We start from the raw sequence: 21,913 nt of genomic DNA on the forward strand, positions 1-21,913 counted from the left end.
AGGTGAATGATTTGCGAAGAGTCTCTCGGATTTTTAAATACCACCAAGTAATGAGCGTTCAAGCTTATTGTGCGGTGCTCTTTGCCTTTATCAAAAAGGTTTTGGACAATGTAGATGACACTGACATTTTTGTGGTGACTTCCCTTGGTAAATAGGTTTGTTACACTTTTGTCACACTCGCTCATCAAATCATCAATGACCAGCAGCGTTCGTTCGTCGGGATTCAAATCCGTGGCCAAGCCCTTTACAAAATCCACACCACTTATACCCTCATACGCTGCTTGCCACTCTCCATAACACCAAACAACTCGATCGGGTGGGGGAGAGACTTGCTTTTCCTTTATCAAACGAGCAACAAAATACGTTTTACCGCAACTGGTTGGACCGGCCACAACGCAAGTAAATGGATGAAGAAATTCCATAGCCAAGAAAAATGAAACAAAGCAACCCCATTCAATGAAATTTATACCCCAACACCCGACCGTTGAGAGGAAGGCTACGCCTACTTAAAAACATAGGGAAAGTACATGAGGAGGGGGTGTTTGTACGTGTGTAAAGACCCACCTCCTCTATACACCCCCCAAAAAAAGCTACCGCCTCCTCTTCTCAAAAACACATTGATTCCGCCTCAAAAAAGACGCCGCACCGCGGCCACTTGACCCACTACTAGGTTTCTTCCTCCTACCGAAACCCTGAACCGTAACCGAAAATTCAGAATTTGAAACCATTTCGGTTTTGTTAGGTTTTTATGTAGCCTCCTCCCTTTTTTTGGTCTGCTTGTGATCTCATAGATTAACGGTTTCGTTCAGTCAAAATTCTACAGCCTGTATTTTATTGATTCTTTCTGGCTCCCTTTTTTAACTTATAAGAATCTTGGAACGTTTACGTGTTGTTTTCCAAACCTCGTGACGTCTTGTTTCGGAAAAAGCAATCCAGTGCTCGAAAGAAAATAAATTTCAAGAAAGAAACACTTGATGTGTAAGCGCAATCATTTTTGCAACAAATTTGATATTTTCGAACCCTGCTTGTTAATTTGAGTTTGAACAGATTAGTGAAAAAACACCGTTTGCTTAGTATTAAAAGTTTTAATGATCTAGTATTAAAAGTTTTAATCGGAATACAGTCTGACAAAATTAAGTTAAAAGAAACAGAAAACACAGAACATACACACGACAACAGGATTATTATTCACGTGAATGAAGTTTGATCAGCCAGATCGCCGTTCACAATCTTGTTAGTCGGAATTTGCTTTACACCTATCCGTACCATTTCATCTTTAATAGCCTCTGACAGCCTTTTCATTCCCTGTGAAAACAAACACTCCTGAGTTAAGACTGTTTAAAGCAGATATAGAGCAGTGCGTTTTTCAAACTATTAATTGGGCGATTTCGCTTGCGCAAAACATATTAATTGATAGGCACAAAAAGTTTCTTGTTTTCATGAAGTTTAATATTTCTACTAAACAACTTCAAATCCTACACGCAACCTTCACCTCATCCAACATTTTATCCGTTACGAGAGAATATGAAATCCTGAAGCATGAACTTTGCTCATCTGTTGGGGAAAATGTGAATCCAGGGACAACAAGAACTCCTTTTTCAAAAGTTCTTGATTCGAATAGAAAGGAACTGTCTTTGAGATTTTTTACGCGAATCCAAAGATAAATTCCCGCAGAAGGACATTTCCATTCACAAATTCCTGAAGCACATTGTTAAAAACCCGAAAATCAAAACAGCACAAGCAAACAGATTGGCCCAATTTACAAAACACAATAAAATAATCAGTGTGAAAATGTCGTCAAGTATAGGCAATATTTATTATCTGTCTAAGTTTAAACAGAAAAAACAGTCGGGCTCCGAAGACCTCTTTAGAAAAAGTGATATAGACTTATTTTTTTCAATTTTGTAACAAGCGACTTTAAAAACTACACATTGTGTAAGTTTATTTTGTTTTCAAAAAACGAAAAGGTATAAACATCTATACAGTAAACCTCGGTTAAACGGGATTCGGCCAATTTTTCGCCCAATTCTAAGAAAAAACTCGAAGTAAAATTGAGTTGTGATGTGGTAAGACTGGAACTAATCGACATCAGCTAATCCGGATCCGCCTTTTCGGGCAAGTTTTTTTTTTTTGGGGGGGGGGTGTCCAAACGGTTTCGGATTAACCAAGGTATATTGTTTATTTTACATTACCTTTCATTTAAATGTGTTTTGATTGCTTTAGTTTATCAATATAATCTTCTCCTGTAGCAGAAGTAATTAAATACCTGTCAGCCACTTGGTGGCAGCCCGTTGCGCAAGGTCTCTTTTGTTTTTGTAGAAGCTTTGAATTTTTGCGATGTGCTTGAAAAAGCCTTCGGCGCCCCAAAGATCAAATATACCTCTCGTCATGCTCTAAAAGATGTTATCTATGTCACTTTAATAATGATTTTCAATGCATTGAATCAGTCATAGCGATCTAGCATCTTCACATCACGTTAAACAAATTGCAAATGAAACACTATCCTCTTAAGTTTACTTTTTTAAAGAAACAAAACCGCATTGAAGAAGTCAAGTAATCGTGGTAAACAATTCCAATGTCACTTGAAATGAGGACAATGAAATCACGTCGCTTACCTGGCTGAAGTGACAAGATGAAAGTGTCAAAGTCGCATGTATGATCAGCAACTTTCTTACAAATGGGTAAGCTCCTGAAATCCAACCGACCCGCAATCCGGCGGCTAAAATCTAAAATTCCATTAAAATAAGGAAGGATACATTTCTAAAAACATAGAATCAGCATCTCTCTTTACCAAATACTTATGTGCTTAGTATTATGTTTCATATGTTTAATGCGACTTTGGTGTGGTACACCAGGCCATTCAAGGCGTAATTCAAACCCATAGCCGGATAGGATTTTGGCGTTTTTCTAGCTCATGGCCGCATGGAATGCTTAGGAGATCGGCTTGGTACGGTATAACGCCTCTAACAAACCTGCGTTCTGTGAGTTATGCATTAACTAATCGCTAAAGTCCACGAAGTCTACTAGCTGATCCCAGTTATGAAATTATGTTCATAGTTGTTTTAAGTAGTAATTAAAGCATTGGTCTTTTTTTCATGTTTGAAGATATTCGAATCAGTAACCTTGGATGTTGAATCAATTCTAAGAACTCTTCCATCTTCGTCAATCGACTGGTAACTTGCAACAAGTTGCTATATAAAATGGGAAAGTAATACTTTTATGACATCGTATGTTACAAGGTATTTACAAGGTTAAGGCAGGACACTTCAATATTATTCGTTCGAACTCGCATCAGTGTCTTAACTCTGTGTGGTGAAAACACTTTATTTCTGTCGTTCTTATGAATACTTATTGTTAGATAACTATTGCTGGGAAGACATTACGGGTGACAATTCGCACTCAAAAAAACTCTTTAGACCAGGGGTCGGCAACCTTTTTCTACTGCGGACCGGTTTTGAAACTAAAACATTATCGCGGACCGGTCTTCACAAAACTACAAATATTTAGCAATGTAAACACACAAATTAGTTTATCATCCCAGGGATACGTGGGAAAAATGTTTTAGAGCATTTAACCCGAAAGATTATACGGCCCGGTAACGAACTCGTCGCGGACCGGTACCGGGCCGCGGACCGACGGTTGCCGACCACTGCTTTAGACCACATATTTGTTTGGTTTTATAAACTAAAATTATCTTGATGAAATTTTGCATTCCATAAGCTGAACTAAGCATCATATTTTAAAGGGCGTTTTTTGCAGCAAAGCTGGAAACACAAACACACATGGTCATTTTTTACCTCACTGAATTGAAGAAAGTAGTATGGATCATCCGCAACAATAATCAGGTTAAATTCCCGCGCAATCTGAAAAAAAAGTGAGCATTTGTAAGTTGTAACGTGCACAAAAGTAATGGAAACGAACGTAATGCCAGAAATTTAAGAAAAAGAAAAAAATCACATTAAAATAAAATAAAAAATGCCTTTACCTTGTATATTTCTTTCTTTCTTTCAAGCGGTACAGTAGCACCGGTAGGGTTGTGGCCAGTAGGGACGGTGTAAATACATTTAGGGTTTTTCCCCGCGTCCAAGCAGTCCTGTAATTTCTTTCGTAGCTCCCGTGGAATTAAACCATGCTCATCCATGTCAACCGCACAAATGTCACAGCCGATGTAACGTAGCTTAAAAAGTAAACAAACGTTTAATCTGATTAAAGTAAAAGTATTGGTAGTTTTTAGGCAGTGTATCAAGGTAAAAAGGTAGGACTTTTCTGCGCAAAGAAAACCACACATTACTGTAAATTTAGTTTATGTACTCTTGTAAATATGATCGTCTTTTTTACCATGTGTAGTGCTGGCGGGTACACGATATTAGGTATAATAACTGTGTCTTCCACGTCTAATATAGCACGAAAGATAAGGTCCAATGCTCCTTGCGCGCCAGTAGTTGCCATAGCACCAAATTTTGCGGCTCCGTTTCTGACAAAGGGGGGTTTGTGGTAGTTTAGATGAAACTCTTGCACCCAGTCAACTAAATCCCGATACCTACAAAAAAGGGTGAAGGTAAAACTACGTGTTGAATAAACATGAAAATAGGTCCGGGGGCTTAAAATGTAAGAAATAAAACTGGGTTAGGGAGATGGAATTAGGGGTTTAAATCAGTGGTTCCCAACCGCCGGTCCGCGTAAATATTTTGCCGGTCCGCAAATTATCTCACTTTATGCCAAGCCACTATCAAAATGGGATTATAAGTAGGCGTTTTGCAAAGTTGTTGGTACCTGTGAAACTCATTTTACGCTTGGCTGTAAAACTAAAGTAGCTCATACCCGCAAAATTGTTTAATCAAGCTTTTGTGGCGTTTATGATTGTTTTGTCATAAACTGTGTCTAGCATTAAACAAATGTTTGTAAAACAAAGTTATTCTTAATTTCTTCGCTTGTGAGATGATTTAAGATTTTGAAGTTCATACTGAAAGCGAAACAACAGCAAACATCCCACCAGCATTGATTTGTGTAAATGGATTGGCATTTTGTTGTTTCAGTTCAGTTGATTGGCGTTTGGGTATAATTTGTAGTCCTAAACACATAGGCTATGACTAAATCTTGCATTATATTGCGCAACGACAACGTTGATGAACAAAAAGCTTACAAATATCTGTTGCATTTACTGCGATGTTTTGTTGCCGGTCCGTGGATTTTTTTTTACATTTTTACCAGTCCCGCGGTGTAGAAAGGTTGGGAACCACTGGTTTAAATAGGTGTCTGAAAATAGCCTTTTGTAGAAGACGATGTTAAGCTTAAATGCAGATCATAGAACAGTTACTTATAATCAAATTTAGTCTATAACTCGAACCAATACTGTTAAGTTGATGATTAAACGCACACAAAAGAAATAAATTGTTTGGTATCTATATGAGTGTGTCGTAATCGCTGGTCTGCATCGAAGCTTCAGGTCTGATCCCAGCTATTCATCTATGTCTTTAACTAAATTGTAGACATGTAGATTTTATTGGTTCAATACTTTTTTCAGCTTCAAATGGACTCCGTATTTGTTCTATGCCAGGTCATAAACAAGATACCCGCTAGGCTAAAGTTTTTAAGTTGAGTTGAGTTTATTTCGACTGGTAAACTCCTCTTTTGTCAGTAAATGCTCACCCTTCGCCACCAGGATAAGATGAAATCTTGTGCATGTACTGCTTGTCTATGTAAACCTGACTGCCATCTACAAGTTGCAAAGTCATTTCTTTCAGAGGAATCATTTCAGGGTTCGGGATTCCACCTCCCATAGAAATCATACCAGGGTATTGTTGAGCCATCCCACAAGCTTCTCTGGAAAACAATTTCTTAAGCTTTGAGTAGAAGAGTCACAGAACACAATGCCTTATTTTCACTTATTTTATGATCATTTTACCTGGACTAAAACTATACAGAAATTTAGAATCAATTGATTCAGCAGTATCTGACCCTCTGACAGGCAACATACTTAACGACGATCACTGTTTTTGTTCAAGTACAATTCTAATTATGGAACTCAGCACGGACGGACCATCTGGCTAAAGCAGTCTCTCACTTGCAAGAATTGCGGAATTTATGTGGCAACCTGTCTGCTCTGCAGCAGCCAATATGTCGGTCAAACGTTGGACGGGGCATCGTACGACCTGGAATTCCTTTCAATTAGACAGCTTTTATTAACACAGTGACAATGCGCCCCTTAGCCAGAATTACGCATTCAAAGACACCATCTCGTATTAAAAAACACGGACCTCGCTGAATGTTTCAAAGTAACGTTTGCTGAGAGTCCTGAAGCCGCCCTGTTGGACCAGGCTGAAGCCAAATGACTAAAATTAACCGGCACTACTATCAACATTCAGCGCATGATACTGTCTAAAATCAGATAGTCAGTTATTGGTTGCCTTGTATGTCGCTTTTTTGTATTTTGTTGATTCTTCTGTTTTCGTCATCGTTGCGCCCTCCTTTGCTTCTTATCTCTTATTGTGCCCGGTCGACTGCTAGGCGCGTTTCATCCGTGTCTCTCATAAGACTTGATTGGTGCGCGGGTTTGGGCGTCATTGCTTGCCAGACCCACACGCGCACAGTTCGCGCTTCTCCACCTATGTAGTGGTTTAGGTGTTGGTTTTTACCCTGTTGATGTTTTATCTTCATTTGATTGTTTTTTTTTCTTGCTTTTGCAGAACTGACGATGCCAATAGGCGAAATATATATTCTTAAATGTTTACCGACTGATTCTGTTTCTTTGGAAACCTATTTCCATAATTAGAGTTATACAGAAATTAGTCTGGATAATGCAAAGTTAAATAACTTCCCTCATTTTTTTACATTTCGTCTTTTGAGCTAAAATTTGCTATCATTAATTGACATGAACACATACTAACAACATTTCCAGAACGCGTGGCGCACATTGGTTGAATCTATTTGCCGTTCGCCTTAAAATATTAACCAAGTCATGAGTGAGTTGAATTGTAAATATTATGTTAAACATTTTTAAACAAGATGCACGTAAACCGGATAACGCCTTCTTGGCTGCAAATTGGCTGCAAAGCAAAAAAAAAAGATTTTTTAATTCAATGTCAGACTTGTTTATTAGTTAACGCATAGCAATTTTTGAATTTCTTTAATTCCAAAGCAGTGTTTGCTAATTAGAATCTGAACAACACCCGGTCGCCAGATTGATTTCTAATGAGATATGTTGTTGAAGAAACCCTAATGAGCACAAAAATATAATTAGGATGGTGAAACTTTTTACATTTAATCAGCAATTAAAAACATGCATACCCAATAGAATATTTAATTTCGTTTAGCCCATAGCTTGCACCGCACGCCGCATTCAGCACGAATGATATTTACACTTGCAACAGCGTTTATATTGATACAGCACATCTAGACATCTGCGTGCAAAATTTCTTTTCCAGGTGACTAACCGCCTGTTTACCACTGCAGGTTACAAACTACTGGTCTCATGAACAGTACATACAGTGCTCGGCAACCTCTGGCAAGCGAGGCAATTTTTCATGGCACGGCATTTGGTTAGTGCAGTGGTTCTCAACTCATTTCAGGCCATGGACCACTGGCCCAGTAAAAATAATATCGTGGACCATTTCATTTTTGATCAAAGTTGAAGTAAGCATACGAAACAACAATTTGGGCTTGAAACGTAATTCTTTAAAGTCGTTTTTCAAGAAGTGAGATACAATTATTAACAGCGAACATTTTGATGCTCTTTCAACATGCAAGATGCAATCATCTCTAGTTTATCACCGAATTTAGTGGATGTCTTGTGGACCACCCAAAAAGTCATCATGGACCACTAGTGGTCCATGGACCACCAGTTGAGAACCACTGGGTTAGTGAGTTCACATTGAAAAATTACCTATGATTTATGTTACTTTGTCATATTTGTAATTGTAACCAAGCGTTACAGTTCGTACACAAAACAGTTGCCATTGTGACGAAACAAGAAAATCAAGAACCAAGCGTTACAGTTCGTACACAAACCGTTGCCATTGTGACGAAACAAGAAAATTGGCACGCGACAATAAAAATGTTACCGACCCCTGGTTTAATTTTATCATATCTTTCAAAATTTTGTACGCTTCATCGAGTGTTGAACAGCAGGTGATTGATTGTTCCCTCACATCTAGGCAAGCGCGCATTGCAAAGCGGTCTACATTTTGTGCCGATTTCTGAATATTTTGTGTTGTTTAGTTTTTTTTTGGTTTGATGTTTACCCCGTAGCTTTAACTTACTTAACGATAATGTTCCTGATTGTGAAATATATTTGTTCTAGAAACTTCTAGTAGTTGTGACTTATACTGACAAATAAAAGGCAATCCCAAACAGGTTAGCTTACCACTAAGCTAGCTATGTGCACAGTAGTAAAACCGTAAATTTAAGAGCTTAACCTTACGTGTAGTACGAAACTGCTGGCATTAGTTAAAAAGTAAGTTTGCCGGTTGCAAATAGAACTGTACAAACAGTCTGATGATATCAGTTTCAGTACCATTAATCGTTTCTGTCCTGAAGGCTTGTGGTACATGTTTAAAAGTTTAAACTATAAGGTTTAAATTTCGCCATGTAGCCCAAGTTTGAAAAATATACAAGTAAAATTTTCTGATGAAACAGGCAAATGTTGATTTTCAAAAATTTTCGTAGGGCGATTTTATAAAATATCCAACGTTTTTAACGGAGTATTTACCACCAACTTACACCCTAAAATGAGAAACATCAATGTCTGAATGAAAAGAATTTTTTATAGTTCGCACATCATATATCACTGTTTTTCCACGTTTTTTTACTCTTTTTCAAGGGTTTCCAGGGCGCTTTCTAGTACAAATTTTGACCAGGTTTTTTATGTCTAACAATGGTTCATGCTAACCAAAAAAAATTCATTCCGGGTTTAACTGCGGTTTTAAAACCTTTCGTTTCCTCTACTTTTAATGAAATCTGAGGTATTTAGGTCGACGTGTTGAATACAAGCTATTAATGGCCCTAATACAACTTACAACTACGAAAAGAAGGCTATAAGCGACATATAACGTGCTTTGATTGCAGGGTCGTGTGCAGAAGTAAAAAACAAGTAATCGCTCTTGTGGGAAATTAACTTTTTAGCTCTTTCGTTTGTTTTGCACTTTACGCAATGTCAAAACCTAATTTATATCACATGAGGTTTTATTGGGAAGAAAACACTTTTTTTTTTAAATCCCGCCACTATTAGCCAATGCCAAAAGGTTGATTTATGGGCCACCATTACCACTGCACCCCCCAAAAAAAACTTGAAAGGACAATGCAATATCCCATTGGCCATTTTGGCCGCGACTGTGACGTTAACCAACAGATATGCGCCGGGGGTGTTATGCACTTTTTACGGAAAGACAAAATAAAAACTTTGTACATACCGGACCTTGTTGAGCTTAAAATTCCGAGCTCGTGGGGTAAAGAAACTGTAACCAAAATTTAGAATTTAGGGTTGCACAGCGCCATGACTCACGACAAAGTATTGAAAATCGTTCTTACCTGTCGAAATCCATGTAAAGTTGTATGTGTTTGCAGCTGCAAAAACTGTTTACTACTTTCTAAAAAATCTGATATAGACAAGAAATAATTAGGCTACAGCTTTCGTGCTCGGACTTGCTAAAGCTACAAGAGCAGAGATTCCCAACTTTATTTATAATCGCGTACTTTTTAAAGGGTTCTGCTCTCTCAGTGCAAATTAACTTATTTCTAAAGACAAGTGCAAAACTAGATGCTGCCCAAACAGACTGTCATTAAGATACATAAGCTCAGTGGTTCTTAACCGGTGGGAAATTTCCCACTAGTGGGAAATTTAATGTTTTCGAAAGGGAAATTATGTAAGCTTGAAAAGAGCAAACTCGCGCTCGAGGGTCGAATCCGGCTTAGAATTAACCATTAAAAGTTACTTTACTAAAAATTTTCTGCAACAACATGTAAGATTAATTTCACCAAGGTTTACAAGACACATACAAATCCAAAGGCCGTTTGTTAAATCACAGACAAGACTAAAACCATCAATGACTTTGCTATTGTGCGCGAATAGAAGCCTTTCCTTTGTTAATTGTGATGCAATAAATGAATAATGCAAGCAGAGCAGACTCTTCAGTACTTCAAAAAGTTTAATCTTACACAGAAGCACTATTTAAACTAAATGAGATTGTAGTATACCTTTAGGGTCCAGACCAAATCGCTCCACAAAATTATTTTATTTAAAAAATATTTTTTTGTTAACGTAGGGCACAAAACATGATTTTTAAAATAACTTCGAGGGGGAAATTCGAAGTTGGTGATTGACGTTAGTGGGAAACCACACCAAAAAGGTTAAGAACCACTGCATAAGCTTATCAAAGAGCCCACTCAGACTACTGTAGTGTACGAGTACTACAGTTGAAAAACGCTTTTTTCATAAATAAATCTGATTATACACCGGAAAAAAGTTACTTTTAACCAGCACACCACCTACAAACAAAGCTTATGGCATACCAATCGAAACGCTTTCTCAGACCACCATAGTGTACGAGTGCTACAGTTTGAGAAACGCTTTTTTGTAAAAAATCTGATTATAGGCCTACACCGAAAAAAAGTTATTTTAAGCCAGCAGAGCAGCTATAAGCAATTTCGTCACTTTTGACATTCCCAAAAGCTGATGTTATTGTTGAATAAAGCGTCACAAGTCTTTGCAAATTTGAGTCATTTATAACTGGTTCTCGCCTGCGGCCAAAATTCAATATTGTAATAGTTAGAAGGTAACCTGGCAGCGAGGAACAAAAGTCCGATTTATGTAAGGAGAATTGATTGAAGAATTTCCTAATTGCCTATGAATATCGCACGTTTGGGTATTTTACATTAAGACAAAAAAGCCACCCATAGCCTAGGCCAGTGGTTCCCAACCATTTTTTAACGCGACCCAAATACTTACCAAAATTTCGTTAAGTATTTTTTCGCGACCCATGGACATGTTATTTTAATTGTATTTCTGTCTCTAAATTAAGAAAGCTTTTTGAAAATTGCTACGCCAGTTTGGCAAATCAATAACCTTATAACGAACAAATACTGTTGTTGTTGTTTTCGACCAAACATTTCCATTTATTCCGAACTTGGAGCTGAATCCAAGAATTATTAGCCAGACAACGCTCAACTGTGAACTAACACACTTTATGACGTCACAAAGAGTTTTAACCATTATCACAACAAGCAATGAAATTATTATTGGGCAACAAGTTAAAGCCTTGGGAAATATTAAAATAACGCCACGAGGCGAAGTCAAAAAGCAGATGCTCATATTATAAAACAAGCGACCCAACAGAATGTTCAGGCGACCCAACTTTGGGTCGCGACCCATAGGTTGGGAAACACTGGCCTAGGCCAGCGCTTCCCAACCGGTGGTCCGCGGCCCACTGGTGGTCCGCGACGTACTTTCTGCTGGGCCGTGAAGCTTTTCAAACTATTACCATACCAATATAGAAGTTAAAAAAAGTTACACAGTTTGTGTAGACCAGGGGTCGCAAACTCAAACTGCTTTGAGGGCCAAAAACAAACTTTTAAGTAAGTCGAGGGCCGCACTATCGAAACATTTGTAACAGTGTAACATGACAACAAACATATTGCGTGATTAAAAAGGGAAATATTTGTTAATCCCGTTATCTACATTAAAAAACAATACTGTAATAAATTACAAACAAATATACAGTGTAGCAAAGTGAAGCTTTGTGTGGAAACAATGGCATTCAGTGATACAACAATGAAAAAAATGACGCAACAATTGCAATTGCTGATTCTAAAGATGGACTATTTCGATCACGCCGTTTAAACGTTGCAAATACCACTATCAGAGAATGATTATATCATGTAAACTCACTGGTTTTACAGGGTATTCCACTTGAGTAAAACACATAACTTCTAAAAGTACCTTCGCGGGCCGCACAAAACCCTTGGAGGGCCGCGTGTTTGAGACCCCTGGTGTAGACGTACTTTCAAATTTAACCTTTTTTCGCAAAAATATAATATTACTCACCATGAAAGCCGCATAATAGTTCACTTTAAACAAAGCTTTATTACACAAACAAACTGCAATTGTCGCGTCACAACAGTACTTGTACTAGTTGTAAAATCTTGAAGCTGTAACTGTCTTTGTTAGCTTTATTTGGTCTTTGCGTAGGTACAAAATGAATACTTTATTTTTCCCAGAAAGTAGTATAGTGATCTCATAAATCATATCAAATCAGCAAGCTCAGGCTTCACATTACCAGAAGTATTGCTTGTGCGGTTATTATTTTCTGTCAATTTTAGTTCTTTTCCATTGTGGTTTTGTTGCAATATTAAACGGTGGTCCGCCAAAAAAAATTTTTTTTTGAATGGGCCGCGAGCTAGAAAAGGTTGGGAAGCACTGGACTAGGCTATATGTGAACCTATGTTGGCCCTCAAACTTGCGACTCTTCCAGCAGTAAACAAAACAATTTTACAGTGAGAGTGAGACTAAACTGCAGCAAAAAAGTCTGTACTCCTCGCTGTGCACTAACAACAGTAGGCTATTATAGTTGCTCGTCTTCAACTGAAATGACACATTTTCTCTGTTACGCTTTTTGCACCATCAGTCAGCGACCACGTATTTTCTGGTGACAGTTTAGTCTGCAAGCACAACCAATCTTGCATGCTGAATGCTATTGCTAGTCAAATGATGTAAAAACTATAGTTACCACTGCAGGTCACCTCATATATAGACTTAATTTGGTTATTCTACAGGTGCAAAACAAATGACTTATCTATACTACGGATCCGGCTGTAGAAAACCAGGTGTTTACCAAATTATAAAAACGATTAACGCTTCAAATTGGTGCCTGTCAACTAACTGGTAGACCGATGCTTTGCGAATGCGTTTGTGCGGTAAAAAAATGCAAACGAAAAACAAAATTGCGCATAGTCTGCCAAGTGAAGATAACACCGAAACAGCTGCCGACCAAGTTTCCTACGAACTGTTGAGTTATTCGGGTTCGGATTGGGTAAAAAAATGCCCTATGTTCAATTTTGTTTTGTTTGCTATGGCCCGGATCATAGGCTACACGCTGCAGGCCATATGTAGTATTTTCAAATAATGTTGCACATGGCCCGCCAAGGTTTAAAAGCGAGAACTGAATTAATAAAAACATTATTTATCGTCAAAAAAAAGAGAATTGGCATTGCGTTTTAGGATATGGAAAATACAAATTGCGTGTTACAACATACAGTTGCAAACTACCTGTATGCGTGTAATGAAAGGGGTGCAGCTTGTAAGATGAAATCCACCACTTTTTCAATAAACATCGCAATTAAACCTAATTTATAGCGTCATTTAAAAAAACTAACAGCAACTACAAGTCGCTCTAGTATAGCATTTTATTACTTGTGCCTGTACCAAAATATCGCATAACCTTGTGAAATAAAACTCTACAAGCAGCTTTGTGTTAACATTTTTGATGACAAGATTGTTGTGCAGTTGCTTATTTGTGTATCAGCGTTGGCCCCGCATGCGGCTTCATAAACTTTCTCCAAGTTGAGGAAAGTTCGGACACCCCTGGTGTAACTGGTCAACAATCACTATATACATAAGAAAAAAGAAAAAAAAAAGCTTTAAAATAAGCCCAAACACGATGCCACATCAAATTAGAGTCATGCCGAAATATAATTACAATATGCCATATTTACCACAACAACATTCGATGTGCGCTGGCCTCTGAAATTTACAAATGTTATTCTCTAAATTCATGAGCCAACACATAAGCTTCCGGCAAATCGGCAGCACCTTATCGCAATCGAAAATTCATAACCGACATCCCAAAACCGAAAACAAAATCCACCCAAACAATACAGGATGTGCACTGGGCCTGTAATCCCTTTGGTTTTTCGGCACAAACAGACTTTTGTTGACGGCAGTACAAATCTTCCTCATATAAACGTGGGCACGGGCACGTAGGAGTAAGAACCTTACCTGCAGGCTGTTGTGCGAAAAATGAAGTTGATGCTCAATCAAAAATATCAAAGATTTGAAAATTTTAGAAATTTCTGCCGGCGGCCATGCTTTTAGGTCTGCAAACTGTTAACTTGACGTGTTGCTAACGATTTTTGTGTTTGATCATTTTACCAGCTGAAAAACACGACGTTTCTCGACATATACAAATCCTCGCAAAAACATTGTTTCAACTTTTCCCTCGCCTGAAAAATTATTCATACACCGGGATAGCGAAAAATCACAGTAAATAAAAAACAGACACATCGCAGTACAAAATGTACGCAAGCCACAGATGCGTTTGGTCGTGATCATAAATTTGCGTTTGGTCGCGATCATTAAGCTATATCCACAGTTTTTTTGAAAGCACGGCGGATGTTCGTCAACAGACAATGTGTTGTGAAAATATTACCATAAAGAAAAAACAATAATATTGTGACGTTTTTCGTAGACAGGGACTCGCGTTCAATTTTTGGTCACAATTTAAACACGTAAAAAATGAAACAAGTGCATAACCAATGAGACGCTTGTTAAAAAGAAATTCAAAATGCACAACGAGTCATAAAACTGCATGGAAATACCTGGAATAATGTACACGGTTTACCCAAAAGATATACAGACCTTTTAAATAGATATAAACGTTTTACACAACTCAAGTGAATACCAAAAAATTACTAAGTACTGTACAAAATATACTCAAAATAGCCTTCCAAATAGGCGAAATGAATATTTCTCTAAAAAAATGCTTAAATGACGGTAAACGTGTGCCGCTCTTTTTGAGTATATTGTTTATTTGATAAGTGAAGAGAGATACGTCGGAACCCTGTTACACACGCTGATTCCTGTAGTCTGTTGTCACTTTACACCTACTAAGTACTATGCAGGTTTCACTACGAGCCCATCTTGTCTTCTACCATTAAACATTTTTTACAAAATTACAAAATGATAAAAGCAGCATGACAAATCAATAATAAATTAATCGGTAATACCACAAAGCCTGAAAGAATCCACCTAAACCTTACAACCATACCATTTCCCACCACCTACCACGTTGTTTTAAACAGCAAATAAGAGTTAATGCGTAAATGTTACGATACATCATTCATCCATATTAGCAACCAAGGGATCCACTTCCGAGTTTTTCGAGTGGAATACATCATCTGTTACCGATTCTTTTCTAGGTATTTCTGAGGTTGTAAAAAGATCCAAGTCCTGATTATTAAGATCACTTTCCCTCACTTCATCCGAAATCTCATTAGCATTCGTTGCACCAATGTTCTTACTGCTTGAAACCACAACGAAGTTAGGACTCTGATTTGGTTCTTCAACAGAAGAGACTTCGGCTGTAATGTCTGATCCACTACAACTTACAGGGTCAGTAGGATCATTCACCAACGAGTGGTCCGATTGTAAATTTGCTTCTCCGCGGTCATTTACAAGGCTTTCAGATTCGTCCTCTGCCATTTTACCTGAAGCTGACTCAGATTTAGATAAACAATTTGCAGAAACGTCCTCAGAGAGTGGATGAGGTTTCAAATTGTGACAGGAGATACTTGTTGATGCAGTAACTTCTTTGGAAACATCAGAAATTGCCGGTAGACTTACCGACTTCTTGGCCTTGACACCACCATCGAGAAAACGAGCTTTCTCTTTGGTTCTGTTAAATAGTCAGGGAAATGCCATTTGTGTTTTGACTGTTTCTTGGTCACCCTTAAAATAGGTTTCGCCAAACCGTTTGTGTATCTCGGATACTTTACCTTTATCCAGCACTATGTCTTTTAGGACTTACTGTGGATATGTTACTAACGATACTAACGTTACGCTCTTAAATGGAGTGAGCAACAATTGTCAAATACGGACATTACCATTTAAAACTGGCTGAATTAGGCGCTCTCAAGTTCGCTGAAACATTTTACGTGCAATCCGTCACACAGCCTCCCAAATTTCTAAACATATCGGCTAATACAAAACGTAGAAATTATACATGCATTTAGATTACTTTACCTGACACCGACGGCAGATAGGATTGTGTCCATATTCTTGGCATAGTCAAGATGTCCATCCACAATCGAACTGAGGTCAATATTGATCATACGACGGTCGTTCCAAGTGACAGGCTGCAATCCTGCCACCTGAACTTGTCTTGCACTTGTGCGATACAAAAAACGCAGAAGCCAGTCCGTCCTGAGAGTAAAAACCCTCTATATCTAGGTAGCACTACTGACATAACAACTCAGACAAAATTTGCTAAACACGGGCCGGAGGAACAAAGAGGGTAGTTATTTGTATTAGCTGTCAGATTAGGGTTATATATTAAATTTAAAATTAAAACTTGGTTCTGTTAATAGTTTTATTTCACTACAACCCAAAATCGCCCAAACCGTCAACATTTTTAAAGAATTTTCTTGTTAAATTCGCCAGTGCTCTTTGTGCCATGGGCATTTAGCACACTTTATCTGATGTTCCGTATATCTATAACAAAATAGGACAGAATGCTCTCTGATATTATTGAAATCTATGCATTTCCCATTAGAGTATGCACTCATATAAATCTTACGTTAAGCCTCCTCGGTTTTTTGTTAAAGGACTATTTTCGCAAGCAGTAAAAGATCTACACATGCAATTTTGTATGTAAGGAAAGGGAGTTATATGAAAAGTTACCCACACCAACGAGTATACGTTTTATTTTTGTTTTGTTTCTGTATTGTTTTCTGGTGGAAACAAATAAAACATTTTATCGCGTCCACAACAAAATGAAATGCTCTACAAATTGACTCAGCGACCAACAGTTATTCATTTTAATAAAATGCAATGTCAATTATAATGTATATTACTATCGACAATAACAAGTTTGTTGTTGCATTATACTATTACATGTTTAGAGGTAACATTGACTTCATACCTGCAATAGGCGTTGGTAATATGACCAGATACAACTGACGAGAGTTTCATCCAATCCTGCTCTTTTCCACTTACAGGAGCTCCGAGGAGATAAACATCTTCCACTATGCCTTTGTGATCTAAAACAACAAAATACTTATAGCTACAAAAAACGTTATAGGACCTAGTTACGTTAGAAACAGTATTGATTAAATAAACTCCCAACAGGGCTGGTTCTAAAATCCGTATTGCCCGAATTTTTCCATTATTTTCTTTTGGCCGTTTTGTGAAATAAAAGTAATTTCAGGGCCAATACAGTCGTGTTTCTGATAGACGTTTTACTGAAATCATCATGTGTTTGTCAAGTATTGTTCGTTTTCGAATTATGGTGGAATTTTAAATTGCCAAATATCAAATCTACAGACTCAAAAAACGCTAAGAGAATAAGCTGCCAATTTTCGCATCAATTTAAAACATTACTGTATAACAGTGTTTACTTTTTCGTTTGGACATTTCCTCGAGGCAGTAAAAGATGACTCGTGCGCCGAGACTAAATCCAATCAGCGTAACAGGTCGATGACCGTGTTCCCGGGCGAGGAGAACTTCGGCCAACTGGCGTCCAACCTATGAAATCGACAGGATTTACAAACCAGGTTGCTGGAAGTTTAATCACCTAAAACTATGGCCACCTGTGAAGACCGTTGGAGACAAACGCTCCATGGGTTGTCAATTACACTTGCCACCGAAAGAAGAGAAGCTGGCCAAGCAATGGCAGTGATAAGACCTGAAATGAAAAGTTTAAACTAGTTCAAAAATAATGTTTTGCACTTTTACATGATCTTTTTTTGTACGCATTCATGCAACACTTCACGTAAAAAAAACTTGAAAAATCTCCTAACATAAGGGCATGGTAACTCTAGTTTTTTTTTGCTCGGTGCCTAAGACTGCAGCGACACAATAGTATTTAATCAATCGCTAAGCAGGAAATAGCTGCGCAGCGTTGCAACGTTTTGAAATACGAAATTGATAGGATACAACGGACAGACAAGGGGTAGAACGCACTGCAGCTACACCGTCGATAGCGGAGAGCTCACAAACAACGTAAATTTGGCGCTTTAGATTGGGAGAAAACATTTTGGGGAATTAACTGATTAAGCTACTCAACTATCATTACCTCCACGAAATGGAGCAGGGTGGGATAGAAAAAGAAGCAAAAAACGTATAAAACAGTCAAAATCATCTAATGTCTGATACAAACAAACAAAATATGTTAAAATAAACGAAAAAGGGGACATTTTACAAACTTACAAATAAAGTAAAAAACGTAACGTAAAGTAAAAAGAGTGTTCTGCACAATATAGTGTCACATATTCTAATGTATTGTTTCATTGATTTATTTATTTAGTAACAGTAGTAGGAGGAAAGGATATATCAGGTACAAAATTTACCAATTCCTACAATGATTTGGAGATTTACAACATACTTGCCTGCTAGTACTGTATACTTGAGTGCTTCAGTGGCTGCAACGCTCACCAGGCTATCAAGAATGTATTCAAATGCGTTTCCTAATCTCATCAAATGTTTCGATTCCCAGACAAGACAATACTGCTCACGACCCTGCAGCATGTTCAACCACGGCATAACAAATCCAGCTAAAGAAAACATAAAGTGATATATAGAATGTTAAGTAAAATCGTATGCCTAAAAATGTCATAGAGTTTATGGTGTTTACAGATTAAGTGGAGGAATGACATCACAGTGGAATAGTGGCCAAAGTTTTGAATTTTGAAGTTGTTTGTTGAATGCCTTGAGCTTACAATGAGTCCCCATTCGAGTTGCCTGCTTTATTGTAAGTCCATTGAATCATTTTTTATGTTATCGACTTAGTTGGTAACCTTAATTTAGTTCAACCAATGAGTTGGAGCAATGCCCCTCAAGTCTCTTGCTGAAAGAAACACAAGATACTGAGAAACAAACAAGTTGCTATCCTGAACTTGCAAAAATACTAGTGCCAGATTAAGCAATCTTATCAAACTTTTAAATCTTGGTTGTTTGCATTTTAATTGTAAGTTGCACGTGCCAATTTATTATACAATTGAAGTCAAGTAATTATTTGAATACTTCAGTCACACTAATGTCCCTAGTCAAAAATTTGCTGCACACATGCATATATCTATAAACTTGACCATTTATTTAGTAAATTCTTACTGTCAGAATCATTGGACAACCATCCAGAAATTGCAATGGTGATAGAAAGCTGTTTCGAAGCTGTCAGTGGTCGGAATTGGAACTCATCTATTCCTCCAACTCTTTGCTTCATTTTGTATCCTGTGAGACCAGCACCTGCAGCTCCAAACAATGATGTAATAACAGCAAGTCCTGCTACTGATCCCAGTGCAGCAGCAGATGCTCCACCAAGGATGGCACCTGTTGTAGACAACAACACAATTAGATGGTTGGCAAAGAAAAAACTCATGTACATTGCATTCTATAGCAGAGTGATACTTGAAGCGGGTTACCCAGAGATAACATTCAATCAATCTCCAACTGGGTATCATGGTAGTCATTTTGTTTATGCCTGCATCATAAACTTACACTGCATGAAATGAAGTTTCAAGTAATTTGAAATATGATACTATGAAGCCTGCCTTGAAAAATTTCCTTCAAAATCCAGAGCTTTTTAAGTACTTAAGGAAGAATCTTATAATAATATCCTAAAGTTTATAAAATGAAACAAAATCCTAAAAATCAAACTAGTTGCTCGACACCACTATGCATTAAATGTTTTTTTTTTGCATCAAACTGTTTTTTGAGGATTTGTCTATTGTGTGTGACAAAAAATACCAACGACATTAATTTAAATGTTATGTATACCCTTGTTCAGAGATTAAAAAATTAGACAACCCTTTATTTGTCAAATGTAGAAAATTGTTTTGGTTGTTTGTTTGGGTGCCATGTGAGCATTTATCTGTGAAACCGATCATGGTAAACATGTGGAAGGGATACAGCTCACCCTTACAATCTTAACACTAAAAAGAAAGAATTTAGGATGTGTCTTAAAAGGATTTGGCAGGCTAATTGCAAGGTGAATACAACAAAGTCACTTATCAACGCATGTCACACAAAAAAAGTAATTTTTCAGATGGGTGAAAAAAATGCAAGCAGCACATAAGTTTACCAACCCTTATCCGAATAAACGTTTCAATATAAACAACTTAAGGTATTCACAAAAACAAGTTTTTCTTGGTTGGTTTTACAAAACATGTTAGGGAACCCAAAAGCGTTTACAGAAACAGAAAACTGTCAAATTATGGACAACAATAAAACTGCTTCTACTTACCAGCTCCAGCAGCCACAAACGGAGCTGCAAGTCCACCAGTTAATCCAATGAGTGCACCACCACCAGCAGTAGCAAGTCCAATCAAGGCAAACCTCTTGATTTTCTGATTTCGAGCTTTTCTGTTTTTCACAGCCTCCTGCTCACTGTACAAAAGCACATGTGACTGTCAAAAACTTGCTTTCCATTGTAAACATGTTTAATCTGTTTGTCCAACAGACCGGTGGTTCAAATCAAAATTTAGAATCTTTTTGTTTAATTGGTGAAGACTTAGGACAGCATAGATTTTAACCAGTATTTAACATATTGCTCAAATTAAAACCCACTTAAACATTTAAAAAATATTTATAAACTGCAATTTGGCAGGCAGTTGGACAGCGCGACAGCACGAATTCCACCAATTTTAAGCAAAACATTGTTCTAACCCTTTTTCCTTCTCTGTACACTCTCTTAGCATTTTAATGAGAAGTTCTTCCACATCTTCCAGCTCTTCAAACCTAATACGAAGTCTCCAGGTCATGTGACGAATTGCAACTCTTGTACGAGCATCGTAGCGTCCATTGAATGATGTCACACCCCATGTCACCAAATCAGTGACAAGTTTCATCATGTTACCCTGAACATACAACTGTTCAATAAAAGGTATTATCTTTGCCTATTATTTTGCTTTTGTATCTTTCTATCACTGAATAATAACAGTTTAAAACAGCACTATCTTGCATTATAACATGCAGTCACACTGGTGGTGAAAACCTTTTAATAAAAGGTGGTTGTGTTTATGATTTCTTACCTCGATTTGTTCTTCCTTTATAAGGTTGTCCACAAAAACATCAGTCCCCTGTGAACCATGTCCATCACACAAAGCTTGCATTGTGTTTGTGACATTACTTGGCAGAAAAACATGGGCAACAAATGAAGTCACTACATTGTGTCTAAAATCTCTATGAAACAAAACTAATGTGTTTTAATATCTTAAACCCACAAGACTTAAACAGTATTTAATTTGAAACAGCAGACCATACAATACTGTGCTACAATTTAAAACATTACATTTGTACAATATTTTTACAGCAAACTTAACTTCAAGATGCAAGAATAACTGTCACTCAATAAAAAATGGTTGTTTATTTGAAATATTTAACAATTTTTACTTAAACTTGTGTTGTGTTTAAAGTGTTTCATCGGTAGTTTTGGCAGACTAAATACTTTTTATATAAGTCTTACCGTTCTTCATCACATCCAAACAAAAGATGAAGCGTAGCAGCACAAAGTCCAGAGTAGTAGAACTTTACAGTGTCAGAAAGATGTTCAACAAACTTGGCAGTCTCACTGTTTATGCTAATTGGATTTTTGTTCCCGTCTTCGTCCACAGCTTCACTGGCTCCATCTGAATCTGTTTCTGGCGCTTTATCCTTTTTATCGGACATACCTTAAGATTTGGGCTTACGTGATCATGCTGTACAAATAGTTAATAGTAAACAACAAGAAACTTTAACACACAAAAGGGGACAACAAGGTAATTCCCCTCCTAAATTACATAATCTTTAGCGACTTTAGTGTTAGTTTGGAGTAACACGTCATGCTATAGAAATTTTTCACAAAAAAGTAATCATGTAAGCATATTGACGACTTGCAAAAGTTGTCCTTAAACATTTTACGCTAGAGCAGTGGTTCTCAAACTTTTTCAGCAT

General features: G+C 37.4%; 1 protein-coding gene and 1 long non-coding RNA gene across 3 annotated transcripts; both read right to left on the reverse strand.

The window, feature by feature from the left end:
• Positions 1-1,065: 1,065 nt before the first annotated feature.
• Positions 1,066-21,744, reverse strand: LOC145238828 (transmembrane and coiled-coil domain-containing protein 4-like). Of its 2 annotated transcripts, XM_080102105.1 has the most exons (19): positions 21,447-21,744; positions 21,013-21,163; positions 20,648-20,838; positions 20,226-20,368; positions 19,094-19,312; positions 18,373-18,537; positions 17,575-17,669; positions 17,383-17,509; positions 16,908-17,025; positions 16,010-16,189; positions 5,650-5,823; positions 4,339-4,540; positions 3,986-4,177; positions 3,798-3,863; positions 3,123-3,191; positions 2,616-2,726; positions 2,267-2,393; positions 1,493-1,698; positions 1,066-1,305 (listed from the first exon to the last, which is right to left on the reverse strand). In XM_080102105.1, the coding sequence occupies exons 1-19, from the start codon at positions 21,647-21,649 to the stop codon at positions 1,189-1,191; spliced, it is 2,856 nt and encodes a 951-aa protein (XP_079958231.1). In that variant the 5' UTR covers positions 21,650-21,744; the 3' UTR covers positions 1,066-1,188. The 2 variants fall into 2 exon arrangements, with proteins under 2 accessions (XP_079958231.1, XP_079958232.1); XM_080102106.1 differs by lacking the exons at positions 1,066-1,305; positions 1,493-1,698; positions 2,267-2,393; ... (4 more) ...; positions 4,339-4,540; positions 5,650-5,823 and adding an exon at positions 14,171-15,662.
• Positions 7,063-9,546, reverse strand: LOC145238831 (uncharacterized). The gene is made up of 3 exons (XR_013862184.1): positions 9,526-9,546; positions 9,408-9,452; positions 7,063-7,215 (listed from the first exon to the last, which is right to left on the reverse strand). It is a non-coding gene; the product is annotated as an uncharacterized LOC145238831 (long non-coding RNA).
• Positions 21,745-21,913: the final 169 nt, after the last annotated feature.

Source organism: Phallusia mammillata, chromosome 7, assembly GCF_965637545.1.
Source record: "Phallusia mammillata chromosome 7, kaPhaMamm4.hap1.1, whole genome shotgun sequence".
NCBI lineage: Eukaryota > Metazoa > Chordata > Ascidiacea > Phlebobranchia > Ascidiidae > Phallusia > Phallusia mammillata.

What these genes read in the sequence shown, in the direction of transcription:
- LOC145238828 (XM_080102105.1), bottom strand. Translation starts at nt 21,649, where the DNA reads ATGTCCGATAAAAAGGATAAAGCGCCAGAAACAGATTCAGATGGAGCC. An exon ending in GTTGTCCAATGATTCTGACA is followed by an intron (nt 18,538 to 19,093) that starts GTAAGAATTTAC and finishes TGTTTTCTTTAG; the next exon opens with CTGGATTTGTTATGCCGTGG. An exon ending in CGGATAAAATGTTGGATGAG is followed by an intron (nt 1,306 to 1,492) that starts GTGAAGGTTGCG and finishes TTGTTTTCACAG; the next exon opens with GGAATGAAAAGGCTGTCAGA.